This window comes from Crocuta crocuta, unplaced genomic scaffold, assembly GCF_008692635.1.
Source record: "Crocuta crocuta isolate KB4526 unplaced genomic scaffold, BGI_CrCroc_1.0 scaffold124, whole genome shotgun sequence".
Lineage (NCBI taxonomy): Eukaryota > Metazoa > Chordata > Mammalia > Carnivora > Hyaenidae > Crocuta > Crocuta crocuta.
This window is the reverse complement of record NW_027551573.1, coordinates 2,614,227-2,641,857: the sequence shown is the minus strand read 5'-3', so window position 1 is coordinate 2,641,857 and position 27,631 is coordinate 2,614,227. Positions and strand designations below refer to the sequence as shown.

At 52.4% G+C, this 27,631-nt stretch overlaps 2 protein-coding genes across 3 annotated transcripts in view; both read left to right on the top strand.

Annotated features, from left to right (window-relative positions):
• Positions 1-10,819, top strand: part of NUP93 (nucleoporin 93) — a 103,738-nt gene extending 92,919 nt beyond the window's left edge. For both annotated transcript variants that reach the window (XM_077751301.1, XM_077751302.1), the window contains 12 exons: positions 488-653; positions 919-1,012; positions 1,766-1,957; positions 2,527-2,653; positions 2,767-2,839; positions 3,126-3,170; positions 4,983-5,099; positions 5,834-5,952; positions 6,814-6,931; positions 7,370-7,453; positions 8,009-8,137; positions 10,551-10,819. In XM_077751301.1, the coding sequence (XP_077607427.1) occupies positions 488-653; positions 919-1,012; positions 1,766-1,957; positions 2,527-2,653; positions 2,767-2,839; positions 3,126-3,170; positions 4,983-5,099; positions 5,834-5,952; positions 6,814-6,931; positions 7,370-7,453; positions 8,009-8,137; positions 10,551-10,661 (1,375 nt within the window). In that variant the 3' untranslated portion in view covers positions 10,662-10,819. The remainder of the gene's footprint in view (positions 1-487; positions 654-918; positions 1,013-1,765; positions 1,958-2,526; positions 2,654-2,766; positions 2,840-3,125; positions 3,171-4,982; positions 5,100-5,833; positions 5,953-6,813; positions 6,932-7,369; positions 7,454-8,008; positions 8,138-10,550) is intronic.
• Positions 10,820-25,699: 14,880 nt separating this feature from the next.
• Positions 25,700-27,631, top strand: part of SLC12A3 (solute carrier family 12 member 3) — a 33,782-nt gene continuing 31,850 nt past the window's right edge. The window contains exons 1-2 of the mRNA XM_077751286.1: positions 25,700-25,981; positions 26,415-26,558. Coding sequence (XP_077607412.1) covers positions 25,700-25,981; positions 26,415-26,558 — 426 coding nt within the window. The remainder of the gene's footprint in view (positions 25,982-26,414; positions 26,559-27,631) is intronic.

The window sequence follows — 27,631 nt, the reverse complement described above, 5'->3', positions numbered from 1 at the left end:
GATGCCATATCCAGAGATTGGCATAGACCGCAAGCCTCTGTCTTGTTCATATTAGTGAGTTTAAAGTAGGATTCATGGCATAGGGTTCCCCGAGAGACCCTGAGGCAAGGATTTGAGTGCAAGTAGCTTATTTGGGAGATAATCTTAACATGTATAAGGGAGCGAGGAGGTCAGAATGGAGCCAAGACAGTTAAGAGAAGGACTCCCGGGCTGTTGGGGAGTGGGGTGGGGTATTCATTCCCCAGCGTTTCCGGCGCGACCCTGAAGGCCTCTGCTCGAGGAAGCCTGCTCGAGGAAGCCAGTGGACGGAGAGCCGAAGGTGTTGGTGGCTGCACGTCAAATAAAGATGGTGGCAGCCGGGCAGTATGGTTGGGGGCGGCATCCGTGAAGGAAGGCTTCATGTGTGGTTGGGACCTGGGGTGCTTTCAGGTGCCCCTGAGGGTCTTCAGTGTGGAAACTTACGCTGTCTGTTCCCTTGTGTCTTTAGGTTGTCACCGGCCACAGAGAACAAGCTCCGGCTGCATTACCGCAGGGCCCTCCGGAACAACACGGACCCCTACAAACGGGCCGTGTACTGTATCATTGGCAGATGCGACATCACTGACAACCAGAGCGAAGTCGCTGACAAAACCGAGGACTACCTGTGGCTGAAGGCAGGCACCGCTTCCCTTGCCTGAGCAGGGCATTAACCCCTTCCCTCTGCTCGTGTTCCGCACGCATATTCTACCTGCTTGATGTGTGATGCCAGTAGGACGATGGGGCTAGAGGATGTCCTGTCTCTTGACCCCAGTTTTGTGTGATTCTCAGCCAGTAACCGCAGCCATTAGCACAGCCTTGTGCTGCTGAGCAGCTACGGGTCTGCATGCCTGGCTCGGGAAGTAGTTTGTACCAATGCATGTGTTTCTCTTGGGGGTTTAGTTGAACCAAGTGTGTTTTGATGACGACGGCACCAGCTCCCCACAAGACAGGCTCACTCTTTCACAGTTCCAGAAACAGTTGTTGGAAGACTATGGTAAGATACCCGAATAGAACCACCTGCTCTGTCTTCTTCACCTAAGGGCACAACTTAGCTGTCCTCTAGGAACATCCGTCATCTCTGAACTCCAGATCTTCAGAACACAACACGGTACCGCAGTGATTTCAAATTCAAGTAGAGGCCGTGTGAGCTCAGGCAGGGTGTGTGACTTACATGGTCATATACAGTAAGCTGTTTTTAAGCTGCTCTGGTAGACATTTGCTCAGGAATAGACAGAGACAGGACTTGGCTCTTGCTTCCTTGTGGATATAATGCCTGTATCTGAGCACAGAGGAGGGGGACCCAGCTCTCCCTCATCACTGTTTCTGTTTAAGAATTCCGAGAACAAAAGAAGATCCCAGCTAGTGGCCAGCATTTGTTGAAGTCACATACCTGTGAGTCTGAGTAGAACGGAAGTATCTTTGAAATCTTCATTCCTCTCCTACTGAGTGACTCTTAGCAGGGCAGAGGAGATAAACAGCCTTTTTTATAGATCACCTTAAGGTCCTGAACTCTGTTTCTCTCCCACTTAGCCCAAGCAATTTGGGTTTTACAACACAAGCCCACTTGCCAGTTGTGTTGTGAGGTCTGGGGAAGGTTGTGGAACCCGGTTATGGTTCATGTGGCAGTCCACCGTATCCGGGGCCCCCTTCGTCCCCTCAGCAGGCCTCTAAGCACACGGGGCTTCTGCCTGGCGTTGGGGCTGCTAATATCCTGGCCCCCACGTCACCTGCGTGTCCTCTCCCCCAGGCGAGTCCCACTTCACGGTGAACCAGCAGCCCTTCCTGTACTTCCAAGTCCTCTTCCTGACAGCGCAGTTCGAGGCTGCCATCGCTTTTCTCTTCCGCATGGAGCGGCTGCGCTGTCATGCAGTCCACGTGGCGCTGGTGCTCTTTGAGCTGAAGCTGCTTCTAAAATCCTCGGGACAGAGTGCCCAGCTCCGTGAGTATTTGTTGGCAGTGGTACCCCCGTAACACATCCCCCGTTGGGCAGCAGCACCCCCGCAGCCGCCACCGCCAAGGATTTGGGTGGATGGTACAGACCGCGTCAGGGCAGTGGAGACAGCACTGTGCCGAGTGCTAGCTCTGGGGCCAGTCGGTCAGACTGGCCGGAGGACGGCGCAGTGCCTGGAGTCCCGAGTCACATCCCGTCAGGGCCCTGATTGGAAACCCCAGCCGCACCCCTCCGTGCACAGCTGCCTGGGGCGGGAGAGGCCGAGAGGGGCAGGAGACAAATGTGCAGGAATGCCTGCAGATGCCGTAGCAGCGCAGCCAGCTCCCCCCACCTTGTCCCTCTGAGAGCAGCGCACTAGGAGGGGCCTGCAGAATGCTGTGTCCTCCCTCCGCTCGGGGAGAAGCTGCGGATGGGGTGGCGCGGCTGACGTTGGCAGACGCTGGCCAGGGGTGCGGGAGTAGGTGCCGTGGGGCCCTTGGATTCAGCTCCCGTGATTCCTGGTTGCCTGGGGCAGAGAGGCAGGGGGGTCGTGACCAGTTCTGTCCCCTACGGCGCAGTCAGCCACGAGCCTGGCGACCCTCCCTGCATGCGGCGGCTGAACTTTGTGCGGCTCCTTATGCTCTACACCCGCAAGTTTGAGTCCACAGACCCAAGAGAGGCGCTCCAGTACTTTTACTTCCTCAGGTAAAGCTCACTTTTGATCACTGACTTCAGCTGGTTTTGGTTTCTGTCATCCTGAGAACTCGCAGAGACCTCAGGTCCACGCCAGAAACCATGTTGCTTTTGTCCCCTTCCAGGGACGAGAAAGACAGTCAAGGAGAAAACATGTTTCTGCGCTGCGTCAGTGAACTTGTGATCGAAAGTCGAGAGGTATGTCAGTCCCCCTTCTCTCCCAGCCACGATCTGCAGTGCGCACGCCCATGCCGGCGTGATGCCGTGTGGTCAGACCAGTGTGGCTATGGCAGATACGGCCTGGGGGTCAGTTGTCTTTGCCTTCTTGGTTTCTGATCACAAAAATTCAGTCTCACTGTTTTCTGATTTCTGTAAACTCCTGCCTCTCCTGTTTTCTCCCTCTCTTTTGTCTCCAGGGAATTGTGGATTGTATGTATACCCTTAACCAGTAAATTGAGTAAACTTTTTTTTTTTGCCTCCGCAGTTCGATATGATTCTTGGGAAACTAGAGAATGATGGAAGTAGAAAGGTGGGTTAAATGCACCTCTAGAGATATGTTAGTTTGCATTGTCAGATGTATAATTGTCAAAAGAATATAGTTAGATTTTAGGATTCAAAGGAATAAAGATGCAAATCTTAATGAAATGGTAGTTTAAACAACAAAGAATGAAAATCACAGGCCACAAATGATGCCCTTGATTTTAACACACATTTCTATTTCTCTTTAAAATATGTAAATTTATAACGAGATAGCTTTTTTGTTCTTAGTAATCTCTACATCTGATATGGGGCCCCGAACCCACAACCCCAAGATCGAGAGTCACAGGCTCCACCAACTGAGCCAGCCAGACGCCCCAATTACATAGCTTTTTTATTATGTCCAGAAGACTCATCTGTTCATGCCTGCTGATTTTTGAGCTAAGAGGGCTGCATTTCTGCCTTCTTGGCTCAGAAAATATGCAAGAAAAGTAATTGTTTACTGCACCTACTCTCCCCAAGTAGGAAGGTTAGAAATATGCTTGGCCTCCCTCAGAAGGTAGTTTCTGAGGGCTGAGAACTTCACCCTGACCCTGGAGATGCAGCTGTCTGTGAGCCTTAGTGATTCCCTGAGGCCCATCATGTGCAGTGGGAGCCATAGGGGCAGAGGCCCTGGTCAGAAACCAGTCCTGACCCCACTCAGGCGTTCCCCCAGGGGCCTTGGGACAGCCACCTGCCTCTCTCAGGGACTCCCTTTCCTCACTTGTAAAAAATGGGTGGTTTGGACCCAGCAGTCTCAAGTTCACAGTGTTCACCCTCTCCAGCTCAGAAGAAAGGACAGTGACAGTACTGGTGACAATGGCCATGCCTCTTGAGCAGTGACATTGCCCAGGCACTATGCTGAATGCTTTATAGGTATTTTTTAATTTAATCACCACAAAAATGATCCAACGAGGTGTTCTTCAAGTGAAGAAAAGAAAACAGCAGTTAATTATTTTCTACAGGATTGTACAGCTAGTATAGTAGGAAGGGGAGCTGGAATTTGAACCCAGTCCTCTTGACCCCAGAGCCCATGCTCTCCACTCCTCTCCTGTGCTGCCTCCTGCTCCTGGGTGAGCAGGGTGACCTGCTCCTGCNTACAGGATTGTACAGCTAGTATAGTAGGAAGGGGAGCTGGAATTTGAACCCAGTCCTCTTGACCCCAGAGCCCATGCTCTCCACTCCTCTCCTGTGCTGCCTCCGGGGTGGCAGGAGCAGGTCACCCCGACTTGGCCCAACGCTGAGGAAGAATCGGAATGGCCTGTCCGACGTCACTCTGTCCACCCTAGCTCTTCAGTGGTTCCTGAGGCCTCTCATGCTCTCCTGACCATTTGGTTGCTATTGAATGTTGATGATGATTTAAGAAAAAAATATCCTGATGCCATTTGCCATATATCTTTTCAGCACCAAATTTCTTTTGCCATCTGTCTTAGAAAACAAATCCAGAATTTTTCAGGAGTTTTCTCTGAGCCCCCTGATTTTCCCCCTAGTGCCTACTCATCAGCAAATATAAAATCATTGACTGTTTCACCTACCCTCTAGATCATTTTGGACAATCAGACAGCACAGATGTCTTATTGCTGACTCCTCTGTGCTGCCCGTGAGTCTGCTTCTTCATCTGCATTTTCCTTGGTCCCTTTCAAATGTTTAATAGGACCTTACATCTTCCTGAACGCCAGAGTCTAGCGAGTGAAATACATGCATTGCCCAGGGCAAGCATTTTCAGTTAAAGTAGTTTTCAGATCCCAGCTGCTTCTGTGTGTTTAAAATAACATTTCCGTGCACCCATCTCTCTCCTCCTCCCCTCCGTAATTTGTCTTGTCAGCCTGGAGTCATAGATAAGTTTACCAGTGACACAAAGCCTATTATCAACAAAGTTGCTTCCGTGGCAGAAAATAAAGGACTGTTTGAAGAAGCAGCAAAGCTCTATGACCTTGCCAAGGTAAAACATGCCCTTTTCCTTCTTCTGGACTCAATAGAGCTGTCGGCCTTTTGGCATTAAATGTGCAAACAGCTTAACGACGATGCTGTGGCACCGCTCTCCTGGTGAGGCGTTTTCTGCTAGTGCTGAGGCAGTTAGTGGTATGGTCAGGGTGAAATTCCCATGCTACAAAATCCTGTCTGCCCCTGAGGTCGCTCTGGCCGCACAGGAGCAGCATATCGCACGGATATCCTGCAAGCCTTGGGCTCCAGTCTCCCTTGGCAGCAGAATAAGCGTCCATCACATTTCAATGGTGAAGCTTTGGGAGAAAATGCCTTCGTGCTTACCCTTCTGGTGGCCGCAGACATGCTGGTGAGCACTGTGTGTTAGGAAAGGCGCTTCGAGAGAACTCAAATAAGTACTTTGACCTGAGAACATATGGTGACTGCTGATCATTGCGTGGCTTAAAAAAGACTATATGCTCTTTCTTTTATAAACTGAGAAAAGTAGGCCAAAAGAAGGTGTATCATTCATTTTTTTAAAGTTTAAAGATGATTTGATTGAGATCTAATTAAGATGTAGAAAAATGTGCAAACATTAAGTGTACGGCTTGAAGAGTTTTTCATAGGTATATATCTGTACCCATCATCCAGATCAGGATCCAGAATGTTCCCTTTGTTGGTTATTTTGTTTTTCCTTTTCCCATTCACTGATTATTTAATCGATTCCTTCCTTAATTTTAAAATGCTGAACAGAATGCTGACAAGGTGCTAGAGCTGATGAACAAACTGCTCAGCCCCGTCGTCCCCCAGATCAGCGCGCCACAGTCCAACAAGGAGAGACTGAAGAACATGGCGCTCTCCATCGCCGAAAGGTAAGACTGGGAGCTGGCTCCAGGGCCAGGCCGCCTGGGCCCACCAGCTGCGTCTCAGCTTTAGCAGTCACAGCTTGTGGCCTCCCAGAGACTCCCCAGCCCCCCAGCACTGCTTGAGAGTTCCTATTGCCCTCATCACAACCAGTACTTGGCGCTACCAGACTTTGAAAGTTTTGCTACAGAGAAGGGTATGAAAGCATACGTCAGCATTCTAATCCTGCACATTAAGTTTAACTCTGGACATTGTACTCCTCTGTATACGGTTAGAAGCTGTCTCGAAGACCTTCTGGAGCAAAGCGAGTGATAGATGGAGGGGGGACTTCTTAGAGGTGGTATGGCCAGTGTTTAAGAGTGACCTTCCTTCCATCTTTGGTGAGATAACTGAGTTATCCGACTTTATTTGGTGGAGCTCCCGGGCTGAGGCCACAGTCATTACCTTTTGTGCCCTCTTACAGATACTCCTAGTAAAGTGACCCAGAGAAAACTGGGTTGGAGATGTTCTCCTGGGGCAGCACAGAAGAAGACTCCTTATCAAATAATCCAGTTAGGAAACACTCCCCAGTGGTGGCCACTGGGCTTTTGACCCATCAGAACCTTTCATTCTTCCTGGAGATCTGGATGCTTGGTGGAGGCTGGGCTACAGAGCCATGCTTCGTGCAGAATATTTACAGATGGATTCATATCACATCCACCTTCAACTTCTTGGCCATTGGAAAAGAAGCACTATTTTCTACTCCTTAATTCACCTCATCTAGAGATTTCAAGACATTTTGACATCTTTCGAATGCTATCCTAAAGTTATGAATTGCATAGAAATTCATGATTATCCCTGTCTCCCCTTCCCTCTTTTTTGTCTTTCAGATATAGGGCTCAGGGAATCAGTGCAAATAAATTTGTGGACTCCACGTTCTATCTTCTGTTGGACTTGATCACCTTTTTTGACGAGTATCACAGCGGTCATATTGACAGAGCCTTTGATGTAAGTTTTAAGAGGGGTGTTTGAAGTGCAGGTTAATGTATGCCCTTGGAAATTCAAAACACTTCATGGGATTCATCTAAAACAAAGGAATGTTACAACGTGCCTGTTAAGCGAAGGAGACAAGTATGATCCTGGGAATTGAAAGGGGTTTTCTGTGTGGCTCTTTTTCTCCCCCTTCCCCTATTCCTTTCCTCATTAGTCTGAAAATGGAGAGGTTTCTCAGAGTAACTTGAAATCTCTGAATTTTATAATTGCCTCCGGAAATGTGTCTGGGAATTTAGTCAGAAAATTGGAACCAAAGCCTTTGAGTGTTTGAGGGGAGTAGTATTTTCTATTAAAAAGCCCTTTGTAACAAGTGAGATGCTGACCATCTGTTTAAGGAGACACGATGACTGATGGTTATATCATATGCGGCCGGTGGGGCTTTGTTTTAAACAGATAATTGATCGTTTGAAGCTGGTGCCCCTGAATCAGGAAAGTGTGGAAGAGAGAGTGGCTGCCTTCAGAAATTTCAGTGACGAAGTGAGTCTTTTTCTTCCTGCGTTACAGAATTTTTCCCCACTTCTGCTGAAAGCTTTTGTTTTAGTGTAGCTGATGACAGTAGGAGCCCCAGCACAGTAACCATGCAGACTGGGCTCTCTAAGGCGAGTCCCAGCTTCAGATACCCTAGGTTGGCTTTCTGGGAGTACACATACCCCCCTCAGGTCATTATCCAAATTCCTGACTCAGAACACAGTTTCGTTAGTGATTAGACGTTTTCTTGGGGGCACAGCCCTGGTTGATCCTGTGTGGTCTGATTTACTTCCGCGTTATCCGCTTGTTCTGGAGGGACTCCCACTTCTTTACCTGTAAGTAGTTCCACTGGGTGTATGAAGCGTGCACACTTCCTCCTTTCGCTCCTCTGAACTGTTTGTCTCGAGGAGCAGAACGGTGACTGTGGACCCAGTTGCCAGCCCCCGAGCCCCAGAGCCACTATCTCTCTGCAGCCGTGGGGCGTGACGGGCCTGGACATACACACAGGTTGTCGGCCCCAGGGCTTGGGACCTTCTCCTTACTTCATGTGTTTTCTCTGTGCAGATCAGGCACAACCTCTCAGAAGTGCTTCTCGCCACCATGAACATCTTGTTCACACAGTTTAAGAGGCTCAAAGGGACAAGTCCATCCTCGGCATCCAGGCCCCAGCGAGTCATCGAGGACCGTGACTCTGTAAGATCCCAGCGTTGGCCAGAACCATCGCTGAGAGCTGCCTTTCTGGTCTGAGTCCCTGGCACCTCCTGAGACCCCTGTTCGTGGCCCCAAATGCTCTTTTCCCTTACTGCTCAGCAGCTGGCTAGACCTTGTGCCAGGCTCACCAAAGAAATCGAACGTTAATGGGGGTGCCATTAAAAAAAAAAGTGATGTCTGCAAATATCACCTTTTAAAAAATCAAACAGAATATGAATTTGCAGTGATTCCACAGGAATTTCATACACATTTTAAAATCGGAAGGTTAGTTGGTGAGTCTCAGCTCAGCACTTTGACCAGAACCATAAGTACTTCTGGTCAACACATGAATTTGATTCAGACCTTGTTTCTGCCCTCATCTGAACCTCACAGTGACCCCAGAGAGGTACCTTAAGGCAGTGATTGTTATCCCTATCTTACAGCTGAGGGAACGGAGGCCTGGCTAGGGTCAGGAAGCAGTTTGCTTTTGCAGGCCCCTCAGGTGATGGTGAAGGAGCTGTGTCCGGAAGCCAAGCCGTCTGACACGCAGCCAGGGCCCCTTCCCCTGCCTGTGGGGCCTCCGGCATTATGTGGCTCAAGCCAGCTCCAGGGGGATGGAAGCCTGCGACGCACACGGCATGTGTCGTCCAGTCGGTTTGACTAAAGGGCAAAGGTGCTTGACCCCGTTAAAAGTATCTTTCCCTTAACTTCCCCACTTCATGTTTGAAATCCTGCCTTCTGCCTTCAAGGGTGTCTGTGGGCTCTCAGCTGTGACCCGACAGGCACCGTCCTGACAGAACTGCTGTCTCATGAGTGATGGTGGAAATTTTCACCTCCAGCAGCGTGCGTGGCAGTGCCCGGAATGGTCCATGAGTGGTAGGCCCGTCCGCGGTGCCCCAGAGGCAGCTGCTGGGTCTGCCATCCACCCTTGTGCAGGCGAGAGCCTAGAGCGCAGAAAATATACACGTCACATGTGCCAGCAGTGGCTCACTGTGCCTGGGCCTTGGCAGACGAGTGTTGAGCTGGTGGATGTTTCCAGTGCTCTGTGGGCTGCCCACAAGGCCATGGGGGGGGCGGGGGGGGAGAGGTTGCTACCCCGCAGAGAGTGCAGCTGTGGCCTGGCCAGCCCTTTCCCACAGGTGAAGGGAACGGTTTGAAGACCAGCCAAATTCACATTCTCTGTGTCTTAAGCTCTCTCTTTTAGGCACTTGGGTTTTACATACTATGAATAAAGCCTTTCTCCTGTCTGCCTCTCACCCGCTGCTCCTTTTCTATTCAAGGTAGGGATGGGCAGGGTCACAGAGAGACTTCTGTGTGAAAGCCCCCTGCCCAAGAAGTGGCTTCATGGCGTAAAGCACAGAGCTGCCCATTAAGGGGATGAGTCCTCTGCCAGAACACTGCTGAAGTTCACTTACAGGAGCTGCAAATCAGGCATGAGAGCCCGTGCACTTTTAAAGAAAATCTAATGGGTACTCTCATCATAAAGTAAAAATTTCTTTTGGTTTGGACATCAGTTAGGACATATGCTTCCCAGATTATTTCATCTATCAGGTAAAAAGCATGTAGTTTTCAGTTTTCTTCTTGAATGGTCCTTAAGAAGCCTAGTGAGTGACCCCTGAGTTATCTTTAAAAGTCTTGTTACTGGTCTAAAAGAGGTTTGTAGACTGTCCCTTTCTACTCCAGACCCACTTTCCTTTCTTGCTGCTGTAAGCATCCAACATATCTCAACATGGGACAACCTGAGGCTGCCCTTCTAAGTTTCTTTATTCCGTATATAGTAATTTATCACCTGGAGATCAGGGTGACGGCTGTCCTTTTTTTTTTTTTTTTTTTTCTTGTTATTGGAATTACCCAAATTAAAATCTTTTTCCCTCCTGGAAAAGTCTAGGAATCTCATAAATATTACCACCTAGGAATGGAGGGCCCATTGCTTTAGTCCAGAAGGAAGGAATGGGAGGTGTGGAAGGAGGGAAAAGAGAAGAAGCAGGAGAGGAAGAGAGCCAGAAGGGGACTGCACCCACTTCGTGGCGGGGGGTGGGGGGTTCTGAGAAGCTCAGACCCCCACAGAGGCAGGCGGGCAGAAACCAACCAGGAGAGAGCAAGAGGCTCGGAGAAGGAGAGCAGGCCGTCTGAGGCACGGGGCTGTGTCAGAAGCTGGTCAGGCGAGGCAGCTTGCCCGGCCACCCCATCTGTCTTTTGCTTAGTAGAAAGGCTTTGGAACTGGGGCCCCAGTGGACGAGCTTTGCTAAGTCTGCACCTTGCAGGTGACATGACCGTTGAGGGTAAGACTCTCATCCGCCCACCAGAAGCCTGCCCCCTGACACCGGGGCTTAGAAAATGGAAGAACACGGTTCCCAGTATTGTACCCAGACTCGAAAGCTCATTGGTTTTCTTCTCTTCTTTCCCTTTCTCTCAGCAACTGCGAAGCCAAGCCCGAGCCCTGATCACGTTTGCTGGGATGATACCCTACCGGACGTCTGGGGACACTAACGCCAGGCTGGTGCAGATGGAGGTCCTCATGAATTAAGTGCAGTGTTCTGAGGGGCTTCTGGGACTGCACGCTGTCAGTACCTCAGGCGCGTGGGCCCGCTGGGGTGGGGTTTCTGGTTTTGTTTCCGTTGTGTTTTGTTTTGTTTTTTGTATTATGTATTTTTGTCAGCACCCAATAAATTTCTTTGATTTGTATTTCTTTTCACATTCTTTTATTTTCTTTTTTTTTTTCCTTTGAAATTTTGTTTAAATTTTTATTTGTGTGGGAGGAAATGTCGTCACTAGTGCTTGGGACAGAACGATAGGCTTATATAGGCATTTGTGATTTGGTTAAAGTTGACCTTAAATGATTAAAACTTCACCCAAAATGAGCAAGGAAATGAAGCCTTCGGGAGTTGCTTTTATTTAGATGCAGTGTTCCAGATGGCAGGGTCACAGTACATGGTTTACATTTTCGTTGGTGAAAGCCACCCTCAGCCGTGGGCAGGTTAGGCTGTGTGTGTGGACTAGCGATGCTCCGCGGCCCCTCTTCTCAGGTGTGCCCTGCAGTCCAGGCGATCCAAGACCATCCCCCAGATCATCTGCTCTGATTCCAGGATTAACTAGTTTGCTGTTCTGTTGAAATCCCACTGGAAATGAAAACTGCCCTAGAAAAACATAGCGTTAAAAGGGAGACCATAGGTTTCCCGGCTGGAGCTTGAGGAAGGGCAGACCTCAGCGCTTCTCCCTCTGTAGCTGCCCCAGCGAGGCACCCGCGTGGGCCCGTGCACTCCCCTCTCCCAGAGGACGTCTGGGCTCTCTCTTCCCTTTTCTGGTGGTCGGTTCCTCTACTTGGACAACCCCGCTTTCCCTCTTCCCCACTCATGGAGCTCACTGGCCGGGCAGGCGCCCAGAACGCAGGCACCATTGGGCAGCAGCACTGAGGGTGTGTGGTCCCCGAGCAGAGGTGGTTCCCCATCATTGACTCTGTTTCTCCCGCCACCAGCGCCGAAGCCCTGTACGCAACTGGAGAGGACCTGAGAACCGTAGTGTGTTCCTGAGAGGGCCAGGCAGGCCGCAGGAAGCCGGGCAGCGGTCAGCCCGCCGCTGTTACAGACTGTCCCAGGGCCGGCTCTCCCGGGAGGAGGTTAGCGGTCCCGGAGTCCCACAGGTGCTTTTCCTCCAAGTGCCTCTCATCACACGCTACCCTGCCAGCCTGTGGTGGTTCAAGTAGTTGTTAACGTTCTCCTTTTGGGAAAGCATTAATCTTGCCCAAAATGATAATGGGCCCATCTGCTGTTCATCAGTTGGATTCCACGATCCGTCAAGGACGTGACCCGAGGGCTGGCAGGGGCTGTGGCTGCCTTCCCCCTGTCCCACCTGTTCACCCTGGAGCTGTCGCCTCCGTGGAGCTTCGCTAGGCAAGTCTCAGAAGATGAGCCCCGCAGGGGACTTAGTTTAGCAAGTTGTACCCTGTTGCTAGGCGCTGCTATGTATTTTTTAAAACAAGTCACACGGTGCTTTAACAGCGCTTTTTACAAAAAGTACTCCGCGACTTTGCGTGAAGTGTGACTTAGTGTTCTGCTTGTAAATACTGCATCTCCCTCGCAGACACACAGCAGTGCCACAGACGCGAGAAGGCTGAGGTTAGAGGTGTGTTTGCTCCCCAGTCACCGCTTGTTTGTCCTTCCACCACGGGAGTTACCTGTGAACTTGCCGTTTGTTGCATCATGCAGCCATGCTGGCACCAACTAGAACTGTCCGTGAGCCCTGCATGGTGGGGGGGTGAGGGGGTCCACCCTCCCCCACCCTTCAACCTGGGGATGAGACGCAAAGTCAGAAGACAGGAAAGTGAGCAAACCTGGAACCTCCCTGATGGCAGGGGGCGGGGCGCAGCTGTGTAGAGTTGAACGGAAAGCAGTCCCTGGTTGGCACTGAGGACTTGCCCAGAGACAGCCATCTGTTGGAGAAATAAGATAACGGCTCATACCAGAAGGATCAGATTCCCGGAGCAAATCCCAGGGCCCGTCCTGTCGGCTGGTTCTGTGGTGACGCATGGCCTGCTCCGTGTAGACGCGAGAGATTGGTGCCTGAGTCTGCGAGGCACAGAACAGGCTCCTGCGCCCCCATGGCTACAGCTTGTGCCCAGAAATCGTCCTGTGACAGATCATCAGGTAAAAGTCATCCTCAGATCACCCATTCAGGGAACTAAATCCTTTCCCTCGATGGCGGTCCGTGATTTTACCACTTATGCAGAGAAACAGAAAGTGGCTCTGGGAACCTTGCATCTTCTAGGGATAGATTCCAGTCTTTCTAGCAAAATCAAGGGCACTTGGAGACTGACTGTTAGTGCTTGCCTTAGAGGGGCTCACAGTCTACTCAGAGACACTCAGAGGGAAGTACGGACTTGATCAGGTCCTTTTCAGAGGCCTTGAGATTTGATCTCAAGGATTCTATTCCTTTGATTCATTTATCTGTTTATTCGTTTGTTTTTAAGTAAAACAGCTCTGGCTGCCTAACTTCAAAGGGGGAAATGAGAGGCCCTGGTGAGCTCTGAGAACAGATCCTTTGGTTTTATGGCTAGTGTGCTGGACGGGTTCTTCAAAGAGCAGACAGTCCCCATTCACAGGCCAGGAGGCAGGCCCTGCAACTGCCCCTCTAGAACTTCTGGTTTAATTAGAGACATTTAACAGCAGCATAGCAGCATCATATGCACAGTATTATAGACTTTGCCAAAAAAAAAATGAGGACTATTCACTCTGGATTATCACCCCTGCCTGCTCTGAGTAACCTCTCCTGGGCAAACCTTTAGTGCTAAATTTAGCAGTTACGTGCGGATGTGCCAGCACCCTACCACCATAGACTGGGTCTCCGCAATCCTGGTTTCTCCGTGAGACACCGGAAGTTTTGTCCAGCTCATCAGGGAACTCACATCACTGCCAAGCTCGCACCACCCAGGGGGCGGCTCCAGCATGCCGGACGGCTGAATAAAACCCTAGGTTGGGGGTTGCTCCAGACCTGCCCAGGTGCTGGCAAGCCCCACACGGACTAGACTCTCACTTAGCGTCAGTCAGCCACAGAGTTTGGGCCCTGCGTCCAGCAAATTGGGAGGAAACGTACCTTTCATGGTATTATTCAAAGTGTTCACTTTATATCCCTAAAATTAGGTTCTTGCACCGGTGTTTTGGAAATGTCAGGAAGAAATCAGCAACTTACTAAAACAGGAATTATGTGGCCCTTAAGAAAAATTAGGCTTTACAGGGGGGCTGAATGTCCCCCATTCATTTTTCCAGGCTAAATTCAGAAGTCACCTGCGTTCAGCTCATCTTAGGTCAGTTTCGTAGTAAATTAGTACCACTCACAGGGCAGGGAGAGGAGGCAAGTAAATCTGTCTTCCTGCCCTTGTTTCTAACTGCAAAGGTTGGTGGAAAAAAACCTAAAGCCACTAACTAGAATGTTTTGAAAATTAAACGCAAATGATTTATTTGTGCCTTTCCTCGCCTCGTTAGGTAACTGATGTGGCTGGCTAGAGTCCAGGGCCTGGCTGAACAAAGCCCCAGAATCGGCAAGGCCAAGTTCAGCTCAGCAGTTACAAAGCCCCTGCACGTGCTGGCTGCTGGGGATGAGCCAGGGTGCTCAAGTCACCCTCCCAGATTTGTGCCACACATCTAAGAAAGTGGGCTTTTATTTCCTACTCCTCTTTTTGCCACGATCACCTCAGTGGAAATACTGGTGGTTGGAAGTCGCTAACCCAAGAAAGGAGGAAACTTTTTGTCCTAACCTTGATTGTCGAAATAGCTTCTGTGTGCCTTCTGGGTGTACAGCCCACGATGGATTGCTCAGCAAATGTTTGAACAGATTCTTTGCTTTGGCTTCCTGTGCCAGCCCCCTCCCCACATCCTCTTCCCAGCTCCCTGTGCCGGATTCAGACTCCCTGTTTCCTATACTAATGGCATTCAGTCTGAAAGAAGGTGGAGAGGAGTATCTCTTGGGGTCAGATGAAACACAGCTGGTCCTTCCAGGACGGAAGAGTAAAGAGCTGCGCGGTATGCAGGGACATGTTGAGAGGAAGGAGGTGGAAATGTGATTTCCTGTTAACAAGAAAGGCCAGAGCGTCAGAGAAAAGGGGAGAGGGAGGGCGGGCTGAACCCCAGCATTGCGTTGGCACACTCTCCTCCTTGTTGCCTTTGCCCTCGGGATCGCTGAGAATCCGGGAGGGTAAAAGTGCCTCAGACGGTAGCTTCTGTTTGAGCAGGAAGCGGGGAACCAGTGGCCCCAGAGAGGACTTCTGGGGGGGGGAACAGACATACCATAGCCCCTTCGATGGCCCCGGCCTCGCTGGCCTAGACGGGTTCTCAGGTGGCCTCCAAGGCTGCATGGCCTACAGCTGAGGTCCCTTCATCTGGGCCCGATTCAGTAAGTAAAAATACAGGACATACAGTTACGTTTAAATTTTCGATAAATAACGAATACGTTCTTGGCTATAAGTATGTCCCAGTTCTCTTTGGCTGCCCTATCCAGGCGCTTGCCTCTGCTGGCTTTTGCTGCCTGGAGGCTTCCACATTTGGCCAAGGCTCCAGGAGCTCTCCAGCTAAATTGGATTACCCTGATTTGTTGCACTGTTTGTGCTTCTGTGGGCAGCGGAAATGACAGTGAGATATGAAGTCACTCTGAGAGAGGGCAGTGACTGGAATTCAGTTTCGAAGAGCCAGGCAGGCTGGCTGCGTGGGAGGTTGTGGGCGCCGGTTGACCCCAGCTGCTGTCATCTGCTGGGTAAATTTCCATCAGGAATTTCAAATGTGTATTTGATAAAGGAAAGAGGGAGGCAGAGTACAGCCTTTTTCTCACTTGGTCAGTAACTTCTATTAGAATCACAGTGGGGAGAATTCTTTGCTTTATTCTGTTATTTCCTTTTGTCTTTGCTTTTCTGACATTGTCGCTGTGTGGTGTTTGTGGGGAGAAGGGACAGGAGGGGGAGTCAGTGTGTGTGTCCTGCATGTTCCTTTCTCAGACAGTAACTTGTGCATTTACTTTGTTTAGGATGGTTCTTTCACCACTGCCCCCGTCTATAGCCAGTAAATTTCTGGAATGTTCTCCCAAAGTGCCATGTGCTCCCTTTGTTCCGTCCTTCAGTGGAGCCGAAACCTTTCTTGGGCCTTCTTTCCTGGGAATGTTCTTAGCTGAGGCACAGCCCGGGGCTTCTCACAAGGCAGCAGAAGTGCCTCTTCCCAGCCTTTGGGGATGACTGAGCCAGGCCCCTTCTCCACTCCTTGCGAGGAAGGCTACGGCCTACCCGGTCCCTGGGTCTGCGAAGGCCCCACAGGTCTGTGTAAGTACAGGGCTCCCATCCCGGCCCCGAAGCCTTGCCGTCCCCTGCTGGCTTCAGAGCTCAGTCCCCCCCGGTCGGGGGTCTGAGGAAGGTCAGAGTGTGGCTGGACGTGTGGGGCAATGATAAGAGCATCTGCTGATCAACCCAGCATGTGGCATGCATTCTGCAACTGGGAACCACTAAAAGTCCGGGACCGTGTATTTCGGACTCTTAGTGGAAAGTGTTTTAAATGGTAGTTGAGAGCCAGTTATTGGCCTTGGGAAAGGGGAGGNAGAAGATGAAGGGAGAGACTTGGGCCTGGTCACAGGACAGATGTCTCCTGCTCTCTTGGACAGTGTCTGCCTGTGTTTCTGACCAGGAGGGGCGTTTTCAGGGTCTGGGTGTGGGATTTGGCTTGGGAATTTGCAAACGGCTGAGGAGGTAGGAGGTGTTCATCTCTCTCCGCCACGGGCACCCTGTCCTGGGGAGAGGCTCTGAAGGGGTTCTGCTCCAGCTGCATGGTGGCTTAGGGTTTGTGTCCCAGAGGGGCTTCACAGGAGCGTTTCAGCCCACTCCCTTTGCATGGGGGTCCCTCAGCTTGTTCTGGCCCCTGGGTCTTATGGGAAACCATTTCCTGATGAATCACCTGGGAAATGGGGCCTCATACAAGTGCCCCACGCCCCATTGCTGGGTTTAGTGGTCTCCCAGGATTCTGCAGCACCTCCCTGAACAGGCACAAGTGAGCCCGTGGTTGGTGAGGGAAACTGTGGAGGAGACTGGAAGCAGATGGACAGACGGCCCTTGTGGCAGTGTGTGGCCCTGTTCTCTAGGTCTCAGAGGTAGAGCTTCTTCAGCAGAGCCCTCTGTTTAAACCTTGTAAAGTGCCACCCGGGTGGCGAGGAAAGATGACAGGGCCACTTGTCACCCCAAATGAGGATCCACTGGGGGTCTGTGAGTGAGCTTTCATGCCGATGAGCCTGACAGATAAGCTGGCTTGTATTTCCAGGAAAATTAAACCAAACAACAAAGGGCACTTGGGTTCCTCAAATCCAGATGTTTGCCACATGGCCCTCTGGTGGCCAGCAGCCGTCATTAGCGCAAACTGCCAAGGGATTTCCAGACTTCCCTGGCAACTCGGTCCTGCAAGGAAAGAGCTCAGCAACAGTGGGGGCAGGGAGAGCGCAGGGCGAGGAAGACTGGGAAAACGGCCCCAAGACGGAAGGCTTTCCGTGCACAGAGACCCGAATGGAACGAGCCGGCCGCGGCTGCACCAGGCCTCAGGCCCCGGCGTGTACCAGAGACAACCGCACACTTTGGAGCAAGACTGAAAGTTGGGCTAAAGCCCCTTCTTCACCTTTCAGGCGATCGAATGACTGAGGGCAAGTCATCTGACTGCTGTGAACCAGTTTGCTCAGGTGTAAGGCAGGGACACCCGTGCCTATTCCACCGGCCTATTAGGAAGATGGAGGCAGTTTATAGAAATGACCTACCTGGTGCCTGTCACAGCGTGGGCCCCCAGTAAAAGTTAATGTTGGCCACCCTGCTCCCAGCCTCGTTTACACAGGTCTCTCGGGGTCTAGGCATGCCCTCTCCCATTTGGCTTCTGTCCTTCACAACAGGTTTTTATATGGGTGCGGGGTAGATCGATTACCCCCACGCCAGGGATGGCATTTTGTTTTCCAGAAACAAAGTTAGATCCAAATTGGTAGGCTAAAACTTCGCTCTTAGGTGACATTGTCATGTCAAGTTCAATTTGTGATTCCTGTTGATTCAGTAGCTGCTAAAGGGAAAATGTGGGAGCGACTGTCCCGTGCCCCAGGCACACGGTGGTGAAAGGAACCCAGGTCCCTGCCCTCAAGGAGTTTATATTTTACTGGAGTGAGACCCACGGCATAGATCCTCTTCCTACAGCTGCTCTCAACCACTCAGCACACACCTGAAGCCTCAGGGCTAAGAGCTGTGCCCACAGACCCACCATAATAAAACAGGAAGTCCCTAAGAAAAGCCAGATCAAGAAGATCCAAGGCAGGCTCTCTAATGGCTGGGGGATGTGGGAGCCGTGTGCAAGTGACCAGGATTCAGACCTGCAGACGGCGGGGGTGGGGGGTTGGGGGTGGTGTGGTGTGGCTGACGTGCTAGCCCAGCACACCGAGAATAGCAGCTCCTCTCTTAGCCCCGTCCAGTGGTGTCACGCAACTGTTAATCTCTCCTACGAACTTGAAGCAGGGGCAACGCAGGACTCAGGTGAGTTGAGGGGCCCTGGAGCCAGGTGGAGACCTGCCAGGGGCTGTCGGCCTGGTGTTTGTTCAGCCCGTCCTGGCCAAGCACCTTATTCAAGAGGTGAGTATGTGGGACTGGGGCCGAGGGTGGGTGTCTGGGGTAGGTATGGTCCATAAGGCAGAGAGATGGGGGGGTAGTCTGATTTGGGGGCACACACTTGTCTTATAAATTTAAAGGCTACTTGCTGGCCTGGGGCATTGAATTCAGCACAAAGGGCTGGTGGCCTGCTTATGTACCCACATGTCTATCCAGGAGAAAAAGCTTTTTAGAAACGTTTTACAACATGGAAGATAGTTTATAAGAAACTCTAAATCACCATTACCTTTATTGAAGCACACCAGACTTTGGGCGGCACACAGCCTCAGTCAACACACCTTTCCTCTAGCTCACAGCTCCGGCTCCACCGGTCTCAGCCCTGGCTACATATGAGCATCCCCCAGGGAGCTCCTAAAACTACAGCTGTCCATGCCCCTGCCCCCTGAGCTTCTGCCTTATTGGGCCTGCAGAGGGGCCTGGACAGTAATTGAGGTTTTTTTTAAAAGCTCCCCAGATTATTTTCCCTCCCCCACTTTTCAACACAGGTTTTCGATAAATCCTAAAATATCTGAGATGCACTAAATAGGAAGATAAAAATTCTAACCAGTTAGGAAAAATATGCATCATACCCAAGCTCACTGGGTCAGCTTGCCCACTGTGTACCCCCCAAGGTCAATGGCAGTTGTCCAGCATGGACTTCGTTAACCAATAAAAATGGCCTCCACTGAAGAGCATCACTGGGTGTGTGGGGTGGGGGTTGGTGCGCATTTCGCAGGAAATCACACGTGAATGACTGAGTCCCTGGTAGTGTCCCTCTGCCCCCAGTCTTCCTGTGCTTACCATCAGCAGGCACCTGCCTTGACTGGGGCTTGCCCCGGCCTCCCTGGTGCACGTGCTCAGTGGTGCTGCCAGTGGAACTCCCTAGGGGTAGGGATTCAATTCCCATTCCACGTGCAGCCCCTCAGACTTCCTGCCAGGGGGCTCCATGCCCTGCAGGACCCCCACTCTGCCATAGTGACCCAGTCTGGAGGGGAGATTCCCCTAGGATCCACCCCACTGCCCACTTTAGCACAAATGCAGCCTGAGTGGCAAGTGCCATCCTGCAACCTGCCCCCTGGGGTGCTGGTGGCCTCGGCAGAAGATCCTTTGGGACTCTGCCTTGGGGTATTAACATGGCCAGCAGCTTATTTCAAGTATCTGGGGAAGAGGCAACCGTTGAGGGAGAAGCCTGTCTCACTCTGAGCTTCTAGGATCTTCTGAGCACATCCTGCCTTTTTACATGCAGCTTCTGTCAAACAAAGCCTGAGCTCTGATGACTGCAAAAGACCATCCATCGCCACCTCTCTGGGTTTCTAATGCCGAGCAGCTTCTCCCGTCGCTGCGCCCCTGCCCCAACCTGTTCTTGTTGTTTAATAAACTTGAGCGGCTGCCCTTACCACAAAGTACTGCCTTAAACAGTCAGGAATGGGTTGGTTTCTCCTCCCTTTCTTTCCTGGTAGCTAAGGAACTGAGAAAAAATTACGTACATATCATTTACATGGCAGAGCGCTATTAATATCCTCTGAAATGCTTCTTTCACTCCCTCTCTTGATCATCAAAAAACTCATTGACTGAGAGGTATTATCCAGTTGATGATGAAACGAAGGCACATGGGGACAGGCCTGAGCTCATGAGGTAGGTGGTGCACGGCCAGGTCCAGGCTCACATCCTTCTGACTACCTCTCTGTGTGGGTTTGAAGGACCTAGTGGAGGACCCGAGCTTTTGAAGGCAGCTCTGTGATTCTAGACCCTTTGATCCCAGCTGTGGGAGCTCCTGGGTTCCATTAGAGAGCCCGTTAAAGAGTATTCTGATTAGAAATACACATGGAATTCAAAATCGAGCAGAATACCCATGTTTCCTATTGCTTTCAGGAAAGGCAAAAAGGGTCACAGTCAAGGTAGAAAAGCTAAAGGTGTATTTAAAAACGGAAGGCTAACCTCTACAGCTCAGGGGTTAGAATGATGGTCTTATAGACGTGAGAGACTGGGGCCAGGAGAGACGATGGGTTTCTGGAGAGCACGTTGACAGAACCAGCAAAATAGAAGGACATGTGGTCATATCTAACACAAGACCGACTCTGTGTTACAATTACAGCTTCAGTTGTGTTGGTGTGGCCAGACTGAGCATGGGCCACCTTGCATTGATGATCCTCTCAGCTAAGCCTGGATGGAGGGGTAGAGAGTTGATGGAGATTCCTTTTCCTGATGAGACAAGGGAGATGGGGGAAACTGAAATCTCACTCTTTCATCAGATAGTGACTACTGATCATAATTGTGCTTTTTGCCTTGCCTGCCAGGAAGCTCCAAGCTAACATATGACACTCTCCTCCTTAAATGATGGCGCATTTCTTTTTACTTTTGTTCTAACGGTGCGATTTCGTACATCCCATGGCCCCAGCCAGAGGCAGCTGTCCCTTCTCTGAACCCGGGTAGCATTTTATCCAGGGATTTATGCCGTTATGCCTGGGGTTATGGTTACAGCTGGCTTTGACTCTTCTGATGAACTATATGCCTCTTGAAGACAGTGGTCATGTCTTGATCACTTGTGTGTATCCTCCAAATTCATCAGACTGTGTCTAGCACATTATTAATATCTACAATTACTTGTAGAATGAATGTGGGCTCAATAGGTTAAAAAAAAAAAAGCTTTCTGCTTTGGCTGCCAGCAGCTTCGTGGCACTTCAGTGTCCAGCTGCTGTAACACTGCCTGGTAGAAGGACCAGGACTATAGCCGCCACACTTACGTGGTCCATAAGGCTGATGAGTAATCTCAGTTTCCTGGGCCTGGTCACCGGAGAGATTGTAGGTTCTCAGTGCCTGGTAGCTGCGTTGCCCTCCCTGCACTGCACAGGGTTTGAGTGTGCTCTCCTCTTCCCCGCTGCCGTCCAGTCTGTGAGCCCCCCACGGGGCAGGGACCCTGCCTCCATTGGTCACAGCCCTGGGCTGGCCCTGGGCAGCCGTCGGTCGGAAGGATGCTTGCCTGGGGCTCGTTGCCGTCCCAAAGCCGCGGAGCCGCATCCGGAGGAGGAAGCCGGCCGAGTTCTGGTATCGTTGCTGCAGCTGGTGTTGTGAATCAGGCCGACGAGCAGCGCATCCTCTTACCCGGCTATTTCACGACACCAGGGTTGCATCATACCCATCCTCTCCAGGCGAGCCTCGTGGGACCGGGCGGCCACGGACATGGGGACGGGGTGAGGGGGGAGCGGGAGTCTGTGTGTGGAAGATTGTTCTCTTTAGCTTACTGGATCTCGGTCGGCATGCTCCTGGGGGTCCCTGGGGAGCTTTCCAGAAACACTGATGCCAGCCCTTCACCCCCAGCTCGCCCCCAAGCCCATAGAATCTCCAGGCTGGGGCCACAGAGTCTGCACTGGTTAGGGGTTCCGGCGTGACGCCCGAGCCCACGTGCAGTCAGGGGTGAGCCCAGGGCTCCTAAGCCTGGCTGCTGTCTGTTCCTGCCCGGCCCTCCCCCTTCTGCCCTGCCTTGCTCACTAGCAGCTTCTCCGAAGTGGATGGCATCCCATACTCCATGCCCCTCACCCAGCACTGCCAGGCCTCCCTGCTCAGAAATGGTGCTGCCATTCCCCCCCGGCCCCAGGGTCCTTCTCTCGAACCCCTGCCCCGTGTGCATCCCTGTACTGGGCCTGTGAGCTCGGCCTTCACGATACCCTCAGGTCCCAACAGTCCTCACCCCCTGCCACCCACAGCCGCTGGCCTGGCCATTACCGTGGGGCGCTTGCGGTAGCCCCTGACTAGCCTCACCGTAACTTGCCTCCCCCAGTCCATCCTCCGTACAACAGCCAGAGGGATCTCTGGCAAATAGAAATCTGACCGTCACCTACTGGGGCATAAAGCTTCCGACCCTGGTGTACAAGGCGTAGTGTCGCCCAGCATGTCTCAGACCCGCCTCCTCAGTCCCTGTGCTCAACCACAGCAGGCTTCTGGCTGTCTTGAAGCCCCGACTATGCTCCTATCCAAGGGCCTTTGGCATGCTCTCCCTTCCTTCTGGAAGCCCTGAACTCATACCTGCTTGCATATGGGAGGCTCCTTCTCACTGTTGGAGCCTGGCTCGGATTTCTCATTCTCAGGCCTAAATGCCCCTCCTAAAATTTTTTTTAAAGCTTTGTTTTCTTAATAGCACCTACCACTAAATGTGTTATAATGATTGTTTGTTTCCTTACTGTCTGTCTCCCTTCTAGAATGTGAGCTCCCAGGAGAGCAGGGTCTTTGTCTTGTTCTCCACGGTGCCTACCACGGGGCCTGGTATGCAGTAGGCACTCAATAAATGTGTGTGACTGAAGAAACACCTCATATTCCCCCCTTTCTTCCCTCCTCCCCTTACCCCATGGCATGGTGTGCTCCGGCCCCGGCCACCTCTTCCCTTGCACTGACCCCAGGCCCCAGAATCCCCACCCTCTCCAGGGCAGCTGCCCCTCTCCTAGCCAGTTGCTCATTTGTCTGCCAGGCTAGGTTGTGAGTTCCAGTGCCTGGTACACAGGAGGAGCCCAATAAATGCTTGAGTGGTTCTGTGGCCGTGAAGACAGAAGGCTCTGAGGTGCAGAGGTTGCAGCAGACCCTCCTGGCCTCACCACATCAGGCCTGTGTGTGGAGTTTTCGCTTCTAGGGAGTCTTCCACGGAGATCCTGTACCGCCTCTGTTCTCCATCCCCCTGAGAACCAGGAGACGCAAGGAGCCTTCAGTCTCTCTGCTGGGGGCTCACGCTGGCCTGGTGAGCCACGACCGACCCAGTGCAGGTGGCTTTCCCATCTCGCTGCCGAGGCGGCTGAGGCACACCCCAGTCAATTTCCACGTGCACTGAGGCCTGGGGTGTGAGCCTGAGACTCACATCACAGGGCTTGGGTCAGGGTGCATCCGATTTTGAGTCCGGGGTCCCAGGCCTGCAGGACTCTGGGGCCCACATGGAAGCTGACGTCCCCCAAGGCGGGTGTTGTGTCTGACCCAGCACTGTGTCCCCCACCTGGAAGGCGTCTCCAATCAGATGACTTTCCATCCACATATAAGAATCCGCTTTCCTGGGGGTCTGTGCTTTGGGATAAGGTGTTCTGACAGTCCCTTCTGCTTGTTCTACTGATAAGCCCTTGTAGGGGTCCTGTTAACTGTCACCTCACCCCAGAGAGATGCAGAGGGGCAGGAGCGGCTTCTTGAAGCCACTCGGGGGGCTAGAAGGGACCTTGGGGCTCCCCTAGGCCTGGGTTTCATGGAGGGAGGAAGAAGTGACTTGCCCAAGGTCACCCGGCAATTTTGTGGCCCCTCTCTCTGCCCGCGGCCCCTGCGCTGCTGGAAACCAGTTCTGGCCCCTCCTGAGATGGGAATTGGGAAATTTCCACAGCTGCTCCAGGGTGGAGAGTGGAGGATGGGTGGGAGGGGTGTTAGGCAGCTGTGACTTTCAGTCTAAAAGTGAGAGGGTGATAAAATCTGCCCCAGGGGCCCCATGGGAGGGAATGAGTAACCGGCAGCCTCTCCCTGCCCGGACAGGGTGGGGGCTGCAGGGAAGGTGGAAAACTGACCTGGAGACTTTATCTCCTAACCTTTGGCCCCACTGGGTGCAGGCTGGGGACACACATCTCCAGAAGCCTCTCTGTGGGGCGGCTAGAAATTCCTGGGAAGGTGGTGGACAAGGCTGGGGGTCATGAAGAGGAGCCCCGAGGAGAGTTTTGTTTTTTTTTAAATCAACACTTGTAATGAATATATAAGCTTTGCAAATAGATACACAGTGATCATAACCTTTTGGGTTTGTCATCGAGGGTCTATCACCCTCGGCTCACCTCCATGTGTGGCTCAGCTAGGAGAGGGCCTGGGGGCTGCCCCGTACACCCCTGACTCGGGGTATGACTGTCAGCCAAGGTTTCTACGGCAGCTGCTCTTTGCCCTCTTTGCTCTGGGTCCCCTTCATTATTCATTCAACAAGCGTTTCTTGAGTACTCACTCTGTGCTGTTCTAGTTGCTTGAGATTATCTGTGAACAAGATAGGCCCAGATCCCTGCCCCTGTGCGCTTAGCTTCCAGTGGCAAAGCGTATGCCCTCCTTCCCAGAAAAATGCACCGAGGCATGAAAATTGTCCGCAATTTTGTGGGGCTCCTAGACCCCCGTTCAAGTACACTCATCTTGGAGGGAGAGTCCTGAACACAGTTTATTGTCTAACTCAGTCTAAGCATTGCTACCTGCCCCCTTCTGGGAGGGAGGGAGGGAGGGAGAGAAATGTGTCCCTCTTTGTCCCTCCCAAGCGGACTGGCCCCTGAGCTGTCCCTGACCCTCCTGCAGGGGACTCTCTCCCATCGCTGCCCCTGCTACACAGCTGGGCTGGTCTCTTTCCATGTCTCTTTTCCCCACTAACAGCAGGACCGTGAGCGTAGGCACCCCTTCCTCTGGTGGCACATTGGGCGCCCACCACACTAACTCATCTCTCCTAACCCCCTTTTGATTTCAGTCCCCATCCCTGCAATGGCTCAGGTGCCTCCGGTGACCGGAGTGCAGCCCAAGCCACTCGCCCATGCATTCAAGGTGTGGCCTCGGGCAGCTGGAAAAAAAAAAAAAAAAAACACAAAGAAAAACCCGGGAGTCTGCTCTGGGCCAGCACCAGAATGGGGGCCATGCTCGCTGTCACCTTGGGAGTGGGGGCACTGTCTGTCCGGGCTGGGCTGGGGGAGGCACTGCCTGCTTGGACTCTATAACTCAGCTCTGCGGCGCATGTGCGGGCTGGGTACCACTGACCAGCCGCAAGTCAGCCCTGGGGGCTCTTCAGTCCACAGGCGGCTACAGATCACACCTGTCGCATGCCGAATTCTGGTTTGGGGGTGTGTGCACATAATGGTTTATACACTCTGAGATGCCTTTGGGAGGACATGCACGAAAACACAGAGAGGTCCAAGTAAGGGAGACTAACTCCTTATATACATGTGTATCTTTTTAAATGTCATACCATTTATCTATCCACAAATACTAGATAACTAAAAAATAAAACTCAACACTATGTAAAATGCGAGGATTTTGGACCTACAGAGCGTGGGGTCACAGGTCATCAGGCTGTCTCTAGGGTCCCTCATAGGGTCGCTAAGTGTCCCATCTGGTGGGTACTGCTTCCTAGGGTCCTGCAGACGTCCTCAGCTCTCAGACTCAGAAGAGCCTCTTGGGGACCCAGGGGCTGGGCCTGTTTGCCCCCTTCCCGCTCTGCGTCTGGCTCTGGTCCAGCCCAGCCCTCCCGGTCCCAGGCAGGGCAGCTATCTCGGCGATCAGACGGTGGGCAGGACAGCAGTGGGCACGTGCTCCGCCTCCCACCCTGTCCAGGGACCCTGCTTGCCAGCCATGGGCGGTTTGGGCCAAATTCCCTGCCTCCTCCCTGCTGTGGGCCCAGCCTATAAAGCCACCCAGCACGTCCCCGGCGACCCTGGCCCCCTCCCCGGACACCCAGAGCCACAATGGCAGAGCTGCCGGGGTCCGAGATGCCAGGGGACCCCACGCTGTGCAGTGGGCGCTTCACCATCAGCACGCTGCTGGGGGGCGATGAGCCCCCACTGCCGGCTGCCTATGACAGCAGCCACCCCAGCCACCTGACCCATGGCAGCACCTTCTACATGCGCACCTTCGGCTACAACACTATCGATGTGGTGCCCGCTTACGAGCACTATGCCAACAGCGCCCTGCCCGGAGAGCCCCGAAAGGTCCGGCCCACACTGGCCGATCTGCACTCCTTCCTCAAGGTAAGCACCATCCCAAAGGCTGGCCACTTTCAGTGTGACACTGACCCGGGTACTTAACTTCTCTGAGCCTTGCCTCTGTCCTCTGTGCCATGGGGACAAACAAGTGTCTTCTTCATGGGTTAAGAATGAAATGAAATGTGGGCATGGAAGCTATAGAGCTCTGGCCACATGTTATAATGTTTATTGCCCAGACATTGATAACCCAGTCAAGCAATCTTGGCCTCCTAGAGAAGTAATGAGCTCCTAGTCGGTGGAGGTGCACAAACAGAGGCTACATGCACCTGAAAGAGATAGGGAGATGGCAATGAGGAAGGTCTATAGCAGGGAGGACGCTTGCTGGGATTGCTGCTGGGGGCCTGGACCATGGAGGGTACAAGATGGGGGCTGGATTGCCGTGACCCCCGCCTGCCTGACCTGTGGCCTCTGCTCCCAGCAGGAAGGCAGCCATCTGCATGCCTTGGCCTTTGACAGCCGGCCCAGCCATGAGATGACCGACGGGCTGGTGGAGGACGAGGCAGGCACAAACAGTGAGAACACTGGGGAGCCTGTGCGCTTTGGCTGGGTCAAGGGGGTGATGGTGAGTAGGGTGTGGATGGGATGCTCAGGAATGGGAGTGGGGGGCAGAGCCTCATCCAGGCTCAGCTCTGACTCAGATCTCGGTGGCCAGGGTAGACCCAACGTCCAGCCTGAGCCTCAGAGATTTTCCCTGGTTTTGTGCTTCTCAACACCCAGAGTGATACTTTGCCCTGGGAAAGATCTCTGGATACTCACTTATACTATGGCCTTAGACAAGTTATTTAACCTGCCTGTGCCTCAGTTTCTTCATCTGTAAATGATGTGCATTAAATGAGTTGATAGATGAGAATTGCTTGGATCAATGTTTACCCTGGAATTATTAGAAGAAACCGTTTCCCCCACAGCCACCAGGGGGCAGCACTAAACACAGAATGCACAGCCGTGTTTTTCTCATTCTCAGTGATGGGAAGGGAAGGTTTCCTGTGGCCTAGAGCACCCGTAAGTCCTCAAACAGCAAAGAAGCAAGGCATTATAGGACCTGAGAGAGGGGATCGCATGAGATCTGGAAGGCGGCTTTGGTCCTGCTCTGGAAGGCAGGAGGCCTGGATGCTGACTTACTCTGGCCAGCTGCCTACTGGCTGTGCCTCCGTTTCTCCATCTGAACTGTGAGCTCCCCTCTGCCCCAGCAGCTCATATATGGGGTCTGGACCTTCCTCCTGAGCTGTGGTGGCCAGAGCCTGGCATGGCCCCGTTCAGTATCTCAGAGCGCATAGAGGGTCTTAGAGGTCCCCTGGTTTTGTAAATGCCACATGCTCCTGCCCCTCCCCAAGACTTGGCTGGGGCCAGAGTCCACATCAGCACCCCCGCCTCCCTGGAATTTCGGTTTCCACTGCGGCCTCTGGCTTTGCTTTAAATCTGGAAGCTAAAGTCACAGCGACCTGAGTGCCGTTTCTGCTTGTACGTGGGGCATTGGCTCAGCTGGCTTTTGCTGAGCTGCCCCTAGATGCCAGCCCCTGGGCCAGCAGCTGGCCACGGGATCCCTGGCTGGGGCTGCCAGACACAAGCTCCTGGGCTGGGAGCCGGGGGAGGGGCGATAATGCTTGCAGCCCATCCTCAGACCCCAATGGGAGGGCA